Genomic DNA, 15,118 nt, shown 5'->3' with positions numbered 1-15,118 from the left:
ACAGTAAAAGATGAACAACAATGTAAAAGGAAAATAAACTTGGGGACCCCAAACTCACTAAGTCAAAGAGAAAAGTCAAGGTAGGAACGGCATCACGCAAACCTACCTCCCTCACAATCTGCCCAACAGGTAATTCCTTGTGGACCTCAAGATCCTTACCCTACAACGATTTGCTGAATTTCGCCCTGACAATGTAAATTGACAGCTTATCTTCACAGGTATGGGACAAAGCACAGAACTCAAAGTCATTCCTCTGCTCACCTGAGACAAATGCATAATCTGATTGCTTCCTCTGCCCTGTTAAGTGTATTTTATCTTACGTAAAAATGCAGATTCTCTGAGCTATAGATGAATGCATAAGGGACTATTCCTCCGCCGCCCCCCACCCTCACCCACCACATGTGAACAGCTAACAAAGACTCAAAAGAATGCAACCATTTGCCTGTTATCGACCCACACCTTCTAGAAATTTCTTCTCCTTTAAATACTGAAGCCCTCAAAATCATCCTTGGAGAAAGGCACAGACCTTGGGCCTGGGTACATGCCCTTAACCTTGGTAAAATCAACTTCTAAATAGATTGAGACCTGTCTCAGATACTTTTTGGTTTGCAACAAATATAATAAAAAAATGATTTTAAAATTTGGTTTACAACAACAATAACAAAATGGAACAATTATAACAATAATAAAAGTAATTAAGTAAAATTAATTTTTCTGAGAGAGTCTCACTCTGTTGCCCAGGCTGGAGTGATCACAGCTCACTGCTGCCTCAAACTCCCAGGCTCATGCGATCCCAAGTAGCTGGGGCTACAGGCATGTACCACCACACCTGGCTAATTGTTATTTGTATTTTTGTAGAAACAAGTTTTCCCCCAGGTTGCCTACGCTGGTCTCAAACTCCTGGACTTAAGCGATCCTCCAGCCTCGGCCTCCAAAAATGCTGGGATTACAGGCATAAGCCACCACACCTGGCCATAATATTAAAATTTAAAACTATTACAAGTAATAAAAGTAAAATAAGGATCACTTGAACACAAGCACTGTGACACCATGATGATGATGTGATAATCCAGACAACTACTAAATGTGTATACAGTGTGGATATGCAGGACAAAGGAATGACTCACATCCCAGGCAAGACAAAGGGGGACAGAGCAGGATGGTGAAAGATTTCATCACACCACTCAGAATGGTGCGCAATTTAAAATTTGTGAATTCTTTCTGGAATTTTCCATTTAATATTTTCAGACCTCAGTGAAACCGCAGAAAGCAAAACTCTGGATAAGGGGGTGACTACTGTATTCACTATTATTCCTAGCAATTAAGGAATGTTAACTCCAACTGAGAACACCAGATGAATTGGCCCTCAATTAAACACATCTGTCCAGAAATATAAAATTACCCAAAACTGAAAATTTACTAAAGTGAAGCCATGATCCTTAGAAGACTTAAAAAATAACAGCGATACACTGTCTGCTTTGTTCATCACTGTACCCTTCAAGTCTAGCACACTGTAGGGGTGTTACAAAGAGAATAATGAATTTAGCTATAAGACAATAGCAAAATCAGGCAAATGCGAAGACAAGTTTGTAATTTTTTTCTCTTTTATCACAGGCACCAGAACATAAAAGTTTTCTAAGTACCCACCCCGCCTTTAATCACCATTTTTATCACTCACGTTTAGATAAATACATTTGCAGTTCAGCTGATATCAGAAAAAAATATGTATCAAATTGCCAAATTTTACTAAGTCAGAGCTGTGGGAGGGAGTCCAGCAGCTTTTACATGTTAGATTTTTCTATTTCCTCATTTGTCAGCATCTCACATCATTTTCTGATGTTATAAAGGATAATAGAAAAAAAAATCCTGTGCGCACATCACACCCCTTCTAGTCACCCAGGGACCATCTTGGCAGCCTGTTTCTCTTCACCACCTGCTACCCTGTGCCTGTGTTGTGGACGAGGAAGGGACGGGGAAACAGAATGTTCTGGTGAATAAAGCATTACTAATTTTCAAAGAATCAGAAGGCAAACACAAACAAACAAACAAACAAACAAAACCACCCACAATACCAAACTCAAAGTCATGCCTCAGGGTCTTTATGGTAACTACGTAATACTAAACACCAAAACATAATGATGCTGGTTAATGGAGATTTGGGGCTAAGAAAATACCAAACAGGCTGGGCATTGTGGCTCATGCCTGTAATCCCTGCACTTTGGGAAGCCGAGGCAGGTGGATCACCAGAAATCTGGTGTTCAAGACTGGCCTGACCAAAATGGTGAAACCCTGTCTCTACCAAAAATAAAAACATTAGCTGGGCGTGGTTGCATGCGCCTGTAACCCCAGCTATTCAGGAGGCTGAGACAGGAGAATCACTTGAACCTGGGAGGCAGAGGCTACAATGAGCTGAGATCACGCCACTGCACTACAGCCTGGGTGACAGTAAGATTCTGCCTTTAAAAAAAAAAAAAAAAAAAAAAAAAAAAGAGAGACAGAGAGAAAGAAAATACCAAACAAAATTTACTTTTCCCTATCTTCGAAATTATCATGTCTTTTCATTCCTGTATGACAAAAAATAAATCTTGTGTCACCTGCTGAATCTGAATCTAAATATATAAATAAAAATAATAATAAATAAAGAAAACAGCATCAAACTTAAACATGTTAGGGCAAAAGAAACAAAAAAAAAAACATGACTCCTGCTTTCTCAAAAATCACATCAGTAGCTTATTAAGACCTTCATGGGCAGAAAAAAGAATGGGCACACTGTAGGGAGCAAAAGGTAAGTGGTAATATTTACAAAGTAGTGTATTTTAAAAGCATAAACAAAAGAAAAAATAGGTAAATTGGGCCTCATTAAAAATTTGTGTGCATCAAAGGACACTATCAAAAGTGAAAAGACAACCCACAGAATAGAAAATGTTTATAAATCATGTATCTGATAAAGGTTTAATATTACTCAGAATCCGTAAAGAGCTCCTAACAGGCCAGGCATGGCAGCTCATGCCTGTAATCCCAGCACTCTGTGAGGTTGAGGTGGGAGGATGGCTTCAGCCCAGCAGTTTGAGACCGGCCTGGGCAACATAGGGCGATCCCATCTCTACAAATACTTTAAAAATCAGCTGGGCTTGTTGGCACGCACTGGTGGTCTCAGCTACTTGGGAGGCTGAGCCTGGGAGGTTGAGGCTGCAGTGAGCCATGGTCGAGCCACTGCACTCCAGTGCGAGCCACAGAGAGATCCTGTCTCAAAAACAAAAACAAAAACAAAACTCCTAACAACTCAACAACAAAAAGACACCCAATTTAAGAATGAACAAAGGACCTGAATCACCATTTCTCCAAATGAAATATGCAAATGGTCATTCCTCATTAAAGAAATGCACATCAAAACCATTATGACTCATTTAAGGAAAAAAAAAACCACACACACACATTCATGAAACACCATTTCACAACTGCCGGAGTGTCTATGAAAACAAACAAACAAACAAACAAAAAACATAAAAATGACAAATGTTGTGAGAGTTATTGCTTAACAAGAACAGTTTCTGTTTAGGGTGCTAAAATATTTTGGAAATAAGAAATGTTGAAAAATAAGGCTGAGGCCAGACATGATGTCTCATGCCTGTAATCCTAGCTAGTTGGGAAGCTGAGGCAGGAGGATCACTTGAGTCTGGGATGTCCGGATCACACCATTACACTCCAGCCAAGGAGGGAGGCCAAGGCAAGAAGATTGCTTGAGTTCAGGAGTTCGACACCAGCCTAGGCAACACAGGGAGACCCTGTCTCTAGTATGAAGAAAAAAAAAAGCATTATAACATTTTTAAAAAGAAAAACAATTAAAAATTAAACACCCAGCCAGGCGCGGTGGCTCACACCTGTAATCCTGGCATTTTGGGAGGCCAAGGCAGGCAGATCACCTGAGGTCCGGAGTTTGAGACCAGTTCTGGCCAACATGGTGAAACCCCGTCTCTACTAAAACTACAAAAATTAGCCGGGCGTGGTGGTGTGTGCCTGTAGTCCCACCTACTTGGGAGGCTGAGGCACAAGAATCGTTTGAACCCAGGAGGTGGAGGTTGCAGTGAACTGTGATCGTGCCACGGCACTCCAGCATGGGCAACAGAGTGAGAGTCCATCTCAAGAAAACGAAAAACAAAACAAACAAACAAACAAAAAACCTAAAAAATAGTGATTACTGGCCAGGCGCAGAGGCTCGTGCCTGTAATCTCAGCACTTTGGGAGGCCGAGGTGGGTAGATCATGAGATCAGGAGATCAAGACCATCCTGGCTAACACGGTGAAACCCCATCTCTACTAAAAATACAAAAAAATTAGCTGGGCGTGGTGGCGGGCGCCTGTAGTCCCAGCTACTGGAGAGGCTGAGGCAGGAGAAAGGCGTGAACCCGGGAGGTGGAGCTTGCAGTGAGCTGAGATCGCGCCACTGCACTCCAGCCTGGGCAAGACTCTGTCTCAAAAAAAAAAAAAAAAAAGTGATTACTGCATAACATTGTGAATGTAATTTATGCCACTAAACTGTACACTAAATTACTTAAATTACCAAAACAGATACATGGCAAATTTTGTATTTTACCACCAAAAGAAGAAAAAAAGTACAAAGTAGATTTGGAGAAAATTCAGTCACTTCAAAATCAGGATTAATTCGTTCCTTTCCCCAGTAAATGCAGTCCAACAACCAAGAGGCTGGTCTGCCCAGACAATAGTTTCTTAACTTTCATTTCATTAAATATTTAAGTACATACAACATGCTGGGCATCATCCTAGGCACAAGAAAATTACAATCCAGAAAAATTCCCTCTCATGACTATATAGATTATGAGGCTATGGATCAAATGAGTTTTTCTAAAAAAGTTAAAGGATTAAATGCTCTTATTTAAAACACACAGATTCAGCCGGGCATGGTGGCTCACGCCTGTAATCCCAACACTTTGGGAGGCCGAGGCGGGTGGATCACCTGAGGTCAGGAGTTCGAGACCAGTCTGGGGAACATGGCAAAGCCCCATCTCTACTAAAATAAATAAATAAATACCAAAAAAAAATAGCCAGGTGTCGTGGTACTCGCCTGTAATCCCAGCTACTCAGGAGGCTGAGGCAGGAGTATCACATGAACTCAGGAAGCAGGGGTTGCAGTGAGCCCTGATTGCACCACTGCACTCCAGCCTGGGCGACTGAGTGAGACTCCATCTCAGAAAAAAAAAAATACAGATTCAAAATAACTGTATCATGAATCCTAAAGCCAGTCTACTATCATTTTTGGTCTATCTGGTTTGACTTCCTTAGGTTGGCAATTCTGTCATTTTTCTGAACAGGAATAAAACATTTTTTTCCTTTTTCAATTATATAAGCGAGACACAACACAGTATTTAGGAAAACACTATCTTATGACCTTCACCAGCCAAGTCTACCAATCATCAAATATATACATCCTGATCATGAATACAATTTAGGCTTGGTTCCTGAAAGTAGAACTTAAAATGGGATAATGAGCAGCTCTGTGAGGAAAAAATAACCTTGTCTCTCCATCTTTCCAAGCTTATGATTGTTCAACAAGGAGAATTAAGAAGAAGGTTTAAATGTCGATTATCCATACTTTTAGGATTACTTGGGAGGGGGTGGAAAAAGTTACTTCTCTACTGATATTTAAATATCCTATAACTTTTTAAGAAAAATAATAAACAGTTGTGCTCACTAGCATACCCTGGATCCACTGACATGTAAAAACACAACACTGCTATCTTACAACCTATTCTTTCTGTTATCCGATACTCCACAATATTTTTCATCTTCATAATTAGGCCACTAACCGCCTAAGAGAACTGTTCATAATTGATGACAGTAACGAAGGTGCCTCAGAAACAATGACCAGGTTTGCTTCTGGCTGCTGCAAAGTACCTGGATAGCTCCGTCACCTGCAAAGGCACAGGAACAATACCCAGGGTCTAATAACTACTTACTCAAACTAACAAAAGGAGAGGAAAAAAAGGAGGAACTGGAGAAGGGGCAGCACTCTAAATTATTTAACGTGATTCCCATGCTTGGGAAAACACTGAATTCATGCAACCAGCAGGGGCCGGAATGCTCCTCAGTATAAAAGGCACCATGAGAAAAGAATTAGGGGATCCAAATGCAATATTCATTTTCATTTAACACCTAACTACCTAGAGGATTGAGGTAATGAGTCTGGGGCTCTATGTCACACTTAAAAGCTGAAGCGTGAAGCCAGAGGAAAGGACTGGCTTAGCAGATCAAAATGTAAAAGGATTAGCCCACAGGACAAAAAGTGGTACAAAAAAAGGAAAAAATGGTCTTAACATCCCAAAGATATTTCCAAAAATTCTTTTTGATTTTCTTTCCTCTGACCAAGACAGCACAAATTTCCCCCCCTCTTGCTTAGTGACAATGATTTCAAAGACAGATTTCCGTGTAGAGACACCAAGTCTGGAGTTGCCAGGCTTATGTCCAAAAGTAATGGCACTGCACATCGGGGACCTTGCCATTTACCCCAAAGACTGAAACTATAAAGTCTGAAGATTACACACAAGCATGTCACCATTCTCACCACAGCACTCTGTGGAGGAGATGAAGTCAATGGGAAATCAGAACTTTAAAAGACAGTGTCTTTACTTGACAAAATTATTCCTTCTTTACTTCAAAGGTTCAATTCACACATGCTCAGAATCATGAAACTTTAGATCTGAAAGGGACCCTAGAATCTGCACAATAGTCCAGTCTCCTCAGTTCACAGAAAACAGGAATAAAAATTCACACCTAGTTATTGGTAAAGTCAGACAGGAGCCCAAACCTAACTCTCAGTTAAATATGAGCATGAGACCAAGAGAGCACCTCCTACAGTTATAAATAAGAATCATATGGCCGGGCACAGTGGCTCACACCTGTGATCCAAGCACTTTGGAAGGCCAAGGCAGATGGATCACCTGAGGTCAGGAGTTAAGAGACCAGCCTGGCCAACATGGTGAAACCCCATCTCTACTAAAAATACAAAAAAAAAAAAAATTAGCTGGGCATGGTGGCAGGCGCCTATAATCCCAGCTACTTGGGAGGCTGAAGCAGGAGAGTCGCTTGAAACCAGGAGGCGGAGGTTGCAGTGAGCCAAGAGAGCACCACTGCACTCTCTAGCCTTGGCAACAAGAGCAAGCGAAACTCCGTCTCAAAAGAAAAAAAAATTATAAACATAAAGACCTTTGTGTCAAGCTCTGTGCTAAGCCCTTTCATGTGCGTATTCTACTTAATTCTCACAAGTACCCTGAGAAAGGTAGTATCCTCTATTTCAAAACAAAATGAATCTGCCACTCCGAGCTGATCTGAACCTAGACCTCTTTTCAATCGTATTGTATGTGCTTCAAGAATATCTTAATAATTCTCAATTTTGGGCAAGTTAATGACTCAACTTGACTTATATGATCATCTATAAAATGAGAGATGTAGCCAGCCGCGGTGGCTCATGCCAGTAATCCTAGCACTTTGGGAGGCTGAGGCGGGCAGATCACCTAAGATCAGGAGTTCAAGACCAGCCTGACCAACATGGAGAAACCCCATCTCTACTAAAAATATAAAATTAGCCAGGCGTGGTGGTGCATGCCTGTAAACCCAGCTACTAGGGGGGCTGAGGCAGGAGATTCACTTGAACCTGGGAGGTGGAGGTTGCGGTGAGCCGAAATCACGCCATTGCACTCCAGTCTGGGCAACAAGAGCGAAACTCCATCTCAAAAATAAATAAATAAATAAATAAAATAAAATGAGAGATGTAGTCAAAAGTTTAGAATTCAAAGATCTCCCATAACCGATAACATGACACTCAAATGCTGGGTACCTGGGTAGCTCCAGGATTTTAAGTGGATCCTAAAATCCCATTAATTTTTCCTCACGATTTTCTACAAAACATAGCTTGTGTGTAAAGGCAAGCATACCTTTACTGACTACTACCAGAAAGTGAAAAACAGCTGCCCTTTTCCCGACAGTGCACACAGGCCTGCCTCTTCTCTTCAGCCCACACCCAACCTGCTTGCTTACGATTATCTGTTATCTTGGCCAATGGTAACCTCCCTTTTTCTCTATTTTTTTGACAGGCCTTAGCAGCATTACATTGCTCACTTATGTGCTAAGGTTTTTCTTTGCCTCATGTGATTAGATGTGCCCAACATACTTCCAAGATCCAAAAAGCAGCAAAATTTAGGGAAGCAAGAAGTCAGCTGTATTCCGGCCTTCTGCTGCTTTGGAATTTCTACTCTCTCAGAGAGCTCTAAAGAGGCATGGCAACACAGAGCCCCTCTTTCCTGGTGATTATGCACGGTTCCCACTGGCCTATTCAGCTGGGGTGGGGGGAGTCGATGCTGGAACAGAATTATCTGCCGGCTCTAGGTATCCTGGAACAGTAATTAATACTGTTTGAATGGCTGAGACTATCCAAAACCAACATATTTCTACTACTAAAGAAAATTTCAACTCCAAACCCAAGACCTGGCCTCCAATACAGCAAAAACTCCACAAAGAGAACATAAAACATCACCAAAGTCCCGGTCAAAAGTGGTGCTGTTTACTTCTATAACATCAAGCTGTTCTCCAAATACGGCTTTCTCCCAAGAAGAATGGACAACACTATACTCTAATATGTGCACAAGAGTGCATGAGGCTTAGGAGGGGAAAAAAGGTGTCCTTAACAGGATAAGGCTCTTCAATTTTCTAAACTGAAGTGACCCTCATTTCCCCATATGTATTTTGTTCTAAAAATCTCAGAAACTGAGTGTGCTGAGGGATTCAGAGGGCTTTTTCATGTCAGGAAAAATAAAGGTTATTTTCAGACTATACTTGAGTGGGGGAAATCTGAAATTTTCCTGTGGTTATTAGGAAAAGTTGTATTTGATTATATAAAACATGTATCTTCTCTAAAATCCTTTTCGTTTGTTTGGAGACAGGTTCTGAGTATCCAGACTGAATGCAGTGGTGCAATCATGGCTCATCACAGCCTCGACCTCCCAGGCTCAGGTGATCTTCCCACCTCAGCCTCCTGAGTAGCTGGGATTACAGGCATGTACCACATCCAACTAATTTTTTGTATTTTTAGTAGAGATGGGATTTCACTATGTTGCCCAGGATCATCTTGAAGTCCAGGACACAAGGAATCCACCCATCTTGGCTTCCCAGAGTGCTGGGATTACAGGCATGAGCCACCTTGCCCAGTCTTTTTTTTTTTTTTTGTCTAAAATCTTAGGAATGGCTGGGCATGGTGGCTCATAATTGTAATCCCAGCACTTTGGGAGGCTGAGGTGGGCGTATCATCTGAGGTCAGGAGTTCGAGACCAATCTGCCTGGTCAACATGGCAAAACCCCGTCTCTACTAAAAATACAAAAAAAATTAGCTGGGCATGGTGGTGGGTGCCTATAATCCCATCTACTTGGGAGGCTGAGGCAGGAGGATCGCTTGAAGCAGGCAGCGGAGGCTGCAGTGAGCCAAGATCACGCCACTGCACTCCAGTCTGGGTGACAGAGCGAGACTTTGTCTCAAAAAATAAAAAAATAAAAATAAAAATAAATTAAAATCTTAGGACCAATGTTTATACAGAATGTAAATGAATTATCAACTTTTTATATATAAAAGCATCTTACTAGCTTTATTGAGGTATGATTTCTTAAACATTCACTGAAAGATTGACTAAGATGCAGTTCTAGTTTTTCAAATGGCTTTGGGTTTTTTTGAAAGTATCAGGTCATTGAAATCAAGTGACTTGCTCACGGTCATTTGGTCGAAAGAGGTAAGATTAGAATTACTGGCTCCTGCCTTCCAAAAGCCAGCCATAAATCAAACTTCTCTTGGAACTAAGTAGGCCAAAAATGTCAAAATCATTCCCCATCTTCTTTCTTCAGTAATCAAGGAAAGAGAAAAATTAGTTTAAATGTAGAACAGAATTTCAATTAATAAAATGTCATCGGCCAGGCACGGTGGCTCACGTCTGTAACTGGAGCACTATGGGAGGCCGAGGTGGGCGGATCACGAGGTCAGGAGTTCGAGTCCAGCCTGACCAACATGGTGAAACCCCGTCTCTACTAAAAATACAAAAATTAGCTGGGTGTGGTGGCGGGCACCTATAATCCCAGCAACTCAGGAGGCTGAGGCAGGAGAATTGCTTGAACCCAGGAGGTGGAGGTTGCAGTGAACTGAGATTGTGCCACTGCACTCTAACCTGGACAACAGAGCGAGACTCCATCTAAAAAAAAAGAAAGTCATCAATGCATAAACAATTACCCCTAACCATGCAGAGGCACCTCTCTTGAAACTGGTAACTGTTTTAACAATTTGCTAAGGTCAGTAATCTCTACACAACCTTGCCATATGATGGTACCATAAACTTATTAAGATTTTAAATCAGCACTTCATATGTATGTTTATAAATAGCTCGCTTCTGTTATCTTTTGAAAGACCCGATCGGACTGGAGTATGGAAGTGCTCTGAGCTCTCAGATTTTTTTTAAGTTAGCGAGTCATAAATAAGTTCAAAAGTTTTCTGCAGAACTCTGAAGGGAACAGGGATATTTCAACATTGCAAATAAAACAAGTGATTAAATAAGCGAGAATCATAAAGGCTACGGGGTAGAAGGCTGAAGAGAAGGGACATCACATTTTTCTGCAACACTATTACCTTGCTCTTTATCAAATCTACCACTTTCTTTCACTCTCTCTCTTTCCGTCCCAACCTTCTTTTAAATTGCCAACATAAAACACTACTTCCAAAATTAACAATACAAACACAACTCCCAGCCAGGCACAGTGGCTCACGCCTGTAATCCTTGCACTTTAGGAGACTGAGGTGGGTGAATCACCTGAGGTCAGGAGTTCGAGACAAGCCTGGCCAACATGGTAAAACCCCATCTCTACTAAAAATACAAATATTGGCCGGTGGTGGCAAGCGCCTATAACCCCAGCTACTCGGGAGGCTCACCTGAACCTGGAGGGCAGAGGTTGCAGTGAGCCGAAATCACGCCACTTCACTCCAGCCTGGGCAAAAGAGCGAAATTCCGTCTTAAAAGAAAAAAAAAAAATCCCAACGAAGCCATACTTTTAAAATATTAAATGGATCAAATGGGATTATTATGGCTGAGGGCACTTTATATTTTTTGCAAACACACTATTAATAGTCTTGTTTAGTAATTTTCCTCATATCCAATTTTCTAGGTGAGATGGTACCCCATTTCACAGATGACTCTTAAGTCCAAGAAAAGTTTCCTTTGCTCTTAGAATATGGGTCACCCATATTAAGTGGCATGAGATCTCAAAAATACTAAGTTAATGGTTAGGCTAAAATTTTGGCTGGGTGGCAGTATATATGGACAATTCAAAACATTTATAGCTACATGATTTTTCTTATTTCAAATTCAAGTCTACTATTTCTGAATATAATTGTAATATATTCTTGGAGTGAAGATATCTCTAGCCCTTGAGCACAACGTAGCCACAGGGTATACAAAGCAAATCAAAAGCAAGCACTGGAAAAGGTTAAACCTAGAAGGAAATACAAGTCCAACACTTTCCACTGTGCCAGAGAGCAGAATTGTCATTGGGAAATTTATTAAAGTGAACTACATGAAACTGCTGATAGGCAACTCTTTTTGTCCTGCAAAAAACAGAAATTTCATATGGCTCAACCTAATGTTATTTTTATTTTTATTTTTTGAGACAGAGTCTCACTCTATTGCCCAGACAGGAGTGCAGTGGTGCAATCTTGGCTTACAGCAACCTCTGCCACCTGGGTTCAAGCGATTCTCCTCCCTCAGCCTCCTGAGTAGCTGGGATTACAGGCACCTGCCACCACACCCAGCTAATTTTTGTATTTTTAGTAGTGACAGGGTTTCACCATCTTGGACAGGCTGGTCTTGAACTCCTGACCTCATGATCCACCCACCTCAGCCTCCCAAAGTGCTGGGATTACAGGCGTGAGCCACTGCGTCCAGCCAATCTAATATTATTTTCTAAGCGCATTTTAATAACTGTTCAAATAAGGTCTTCATATCCCAAGGAACACAAACCAACCTTTTATTTCCCCAGATTGCCTTAACCTTGAAAAAATTTGCCACCCCACTGTCCAAAGCTAGACATTCGAAAAATTTAATTTCAACAGAGCTTGTACATCATAGTGAGATCCTGTCTCCACAAAAAAAAAAATGTTTTAAAAGTTAGCCAGGCAGGGTGGCATGTACCTGTAGTCCCACCTACTCAGGAGGCTGAGGCAGGAGGATCGCTTGTGCCCAGGAGATCAAGGCTGCAGTAAGCTATGAGCATCATCACTGCACTCCAGCCTGGGCAACAGAGCGAGACATTGTATCAAAAAAAAAAAAAAAAAAAATCATTAGTAGGAAGGGCAAACAGCTAAATGTAACTACTCCACATCCTTTTTTAATTGTTCCCCTTTCCCACGAACAAAATTTCCATCCTAAGTAGAATTCCCCTTCAGAAGGCTTACATTCAAAGAGATACAGTACTAGTGAAAATGTAACTGCTCTGCCTCTTTTTCAGCTATCAGTGATACAGGATTCTAGGCATGGCAGTAGCTCATCACTTTACACAGGGGTTCCACTGACCTAAAAATCTACTGTTGAGGAATCTTAATTAAATTGGTAAGTTCCATTTCTGTTGGAGAATCTGGCTTCTAACCTTTCTATCAAAAGGGTGATTACCATCCCAGTAGATATAGTATTCCATTTAGATATAGTTGATTTATGGACTCAGACCAGAAGTACCTGTCACTTTCACAAAAGGAGAAAAAAAGGCTTACGGCTCTAGGACTGCCGCTAGGTCCAAATCCCATCTTTTCACACCCATTTTTATTAAAGTCTAATAGCCAACATGCTAATGAACTCTTTTCTCAGTTAATTCCACTAATTAGTTATCTGCTCTTGTTCTGCCAGCAACCCTTTTACAATCTACTCATCAAATCCATCAGGCCACATATTATACCTTCCTAGAGGGACACTTTTCCCTATGACACTTTGTAAACAGGGCAATCTGATGCTGCCTGTTCTATCTTTCCAGATCTAGTTGATAGTTCAAAACATCAACATTAACCACAAGTAAAATATGCTTTAAAAAATAATCAGGAGACGATCTCCTGCTCTATCTGGAAATTTCTCTATTCAGCTAGTTCTGTGTTGACAGGTCAACAGAGAATAGCACTAGTTACTGCTACAATCCTAAAAGGCATTTCCCTAAAGCTAAACCATCAACCCTTTCCTAAAATCCATATAATCCAACATGTTTCTAGCAGAATTTACTCTTCCTGCCCCTGCCCCAACAGCATCTTCTGATCATTTTTCACCATAAACTGAGGTTTCCTCATAGTGATGCCAAGTCAGGCAAACACATTCCTTAAGCCTTCCACCTAACTCCCTTCTTCCTGGAAGTTACATGTAATAGCTGCATTTACTTATTTTTAAAACTCTTCAAGCATCACGTACAGTGGTGAGTGCTTTTAAAGAACATGTATCTACTTCCATCCTTAACACCGTATGAGACTGGGCTGCATATTCCCATTTTACAGAGGAGAAAAGCTAAGGCTTAGTAACCTGCCCAAGGTCATACAGGGCAGAGATTGGAATGCAAGTCTGACCTCTGTGTCCTCCACTCTTAACCATCATGCTGTCTTTCCTTCTGATCTCTTCCTGTCCTAAATGGTGCCCTGTGGTCTTATAAAAGACTATGCTTGAGGCGGGCGGGGGAGGGGTGGCAGGGTCAGTTTCTCCAGAGACTGCCTTTCCTTTAAAGGATAAGACTTTGAAAAGAAGGTGTACCCATTACATCTTTCCTCCATGCTCCCCCTTCTCACCTGGTACCATTTCCCAAAGGCCCCAGCCATATCCCCTTCTCTAGGGCCAATTTAAACTTTCCCTTTGTCCCCAGGGCAGGCACTATCCAATACTGATGAACCACTATCTACCCGCAAGGCTAGGAGAGGGCAGAAGTGGAAGAAAGGAGAACACAGACAGCACCCCTTTCTCCAGGTCTTCAGTTGAGAAAGAAGCTGTGGCTGAAAGGCTGGGGGGCTGGGGGCAAAGGTTACAAGGATGTGCCCTTGTGGATACGCGAGGTGGGCGCAGGGGGAGATGGGGAAGAGGCATGGGACGCACAGGGGGTTAGCAGGAGACTGAATGGGGGTGGACCTCTGTAAGGAGAAGGGGGGTGCCACCGGGCAGGCAGAGAGATCAGGCCACTGAAGAAGTGAACGTGAGTTACGGAGGACCTGGAGGTGGATGTAATGGGGGAAGTGGTGGAAAAAAGGGGAGGGAGGGGGCTCACGGGAGCAGGAAACGATGGAGTCACGGGGAGTGGGGGAGGACGAATGGGAGCCAGAAGGTGGGGCGGCCTGAGACCCGGGCACATGGGCTCTGCAAGGAGCGGGCGCGCCGCGGGGGCTTGGGGTGCGGGGAATGCCGGGAATGGGGGTTCCAGGAGACCCCGGGGACGGGAAGGGGAAGCGGGAGTTCTCGGAGGAGCGGGACGTGGGAGTTCCAGCGAGGCAAGAGCGGGAAGGGGGTCCCGGAGCAAGGGGCGGGCGTGAAGGCACCGTCCGGTTCGCGAGGGCGGCGTTATGAGGGGCGGGGTGGGCCGGAGGCTGGCGCGGGAGAGGAGTCCCGGGAGCTCGCTGGGGTGCGGAGGACAGGAATGTCCTGGGGTCCCCGAGAGCCGGGCCAGGACTCCGGAGTCTTCGGAGGACCAGGCTGGAGGCCGCCTCCCGGCCGGGGCCCCCAGGAGGGGCGGGGATTCCCCGGGTCCCTCAAGGCCAGAGCGGCAGCCGACGGGGTCCCAAACCCCCTTCCTACCTATGCCAGGCGCCACATAGACGAAGTAGAGCAGCGAGGACGAGAGAGAAAAGAAGAAGAGCGCGGCGAGCAGCGAGCGGCGCGGCAGCCGCAGCAGCCCCCGGCGGGCGCGCATGCTGCAGCCGGGCGGCCGCTCGAGAGCCGGGCCGGGCCTGCTCCCGCCGCTCCCCGTCCGCCGCCTCCTGGGCCGCCGCCGCCACCGCCTGGGCCTCGGCCACCGCCTCCCGGGCCTCGCGGGCCGACACTCGCCGCCGCCGCCTCGCCGCTCCCAGC

The 15,118-nt window shown here is 43.5% G+C and overlaps 1 protein-coding gene across 1 annotated transcript in view; it reads right to left on the bottom strand.

Annotated features, from left to right (window-relative positions):
* B4GALT5 (beta-1,4-galactosyltransferase 5) overlaps positions 1-15,118 on the bottom strand; it is an 83,443-nt gene extending 68,325 nt beyond the window's left edge. Inside the window, exon 1 of the mRNA XM_008014462.3 lies at positions 14,846-15,118. Within this exon, the coding sequence (XP_008012653.1) occupies positions 14,846-14,960 (115 nt within the window). The 5' untranslated portion in view covers positions 14,961-15,118. The remainder of the gene's footprint in view (positions 1-14,845) is intronic.

The sequence above is a fragment of the Chlorocebus sabaeus genome, chromosome 2 (genome assembly GCF_047675955.1).
Source record: "Chlorocebus sabaeus isolate Y175 chromosome 2, mChlSab1.0.hap1, whole genome shotgun sequence".
NCBI lineage: Eukaryota > Metazoa > Chordata > Mammalia > Primates > Cercopithecidae > Chlorocebus > Chlorocebus sabaeus.
The sequence above is the reverse complement of the archived record's forward strand: the minus strand, read 5'-3'. Positions and strand labels throughout refer to the sequence as shown.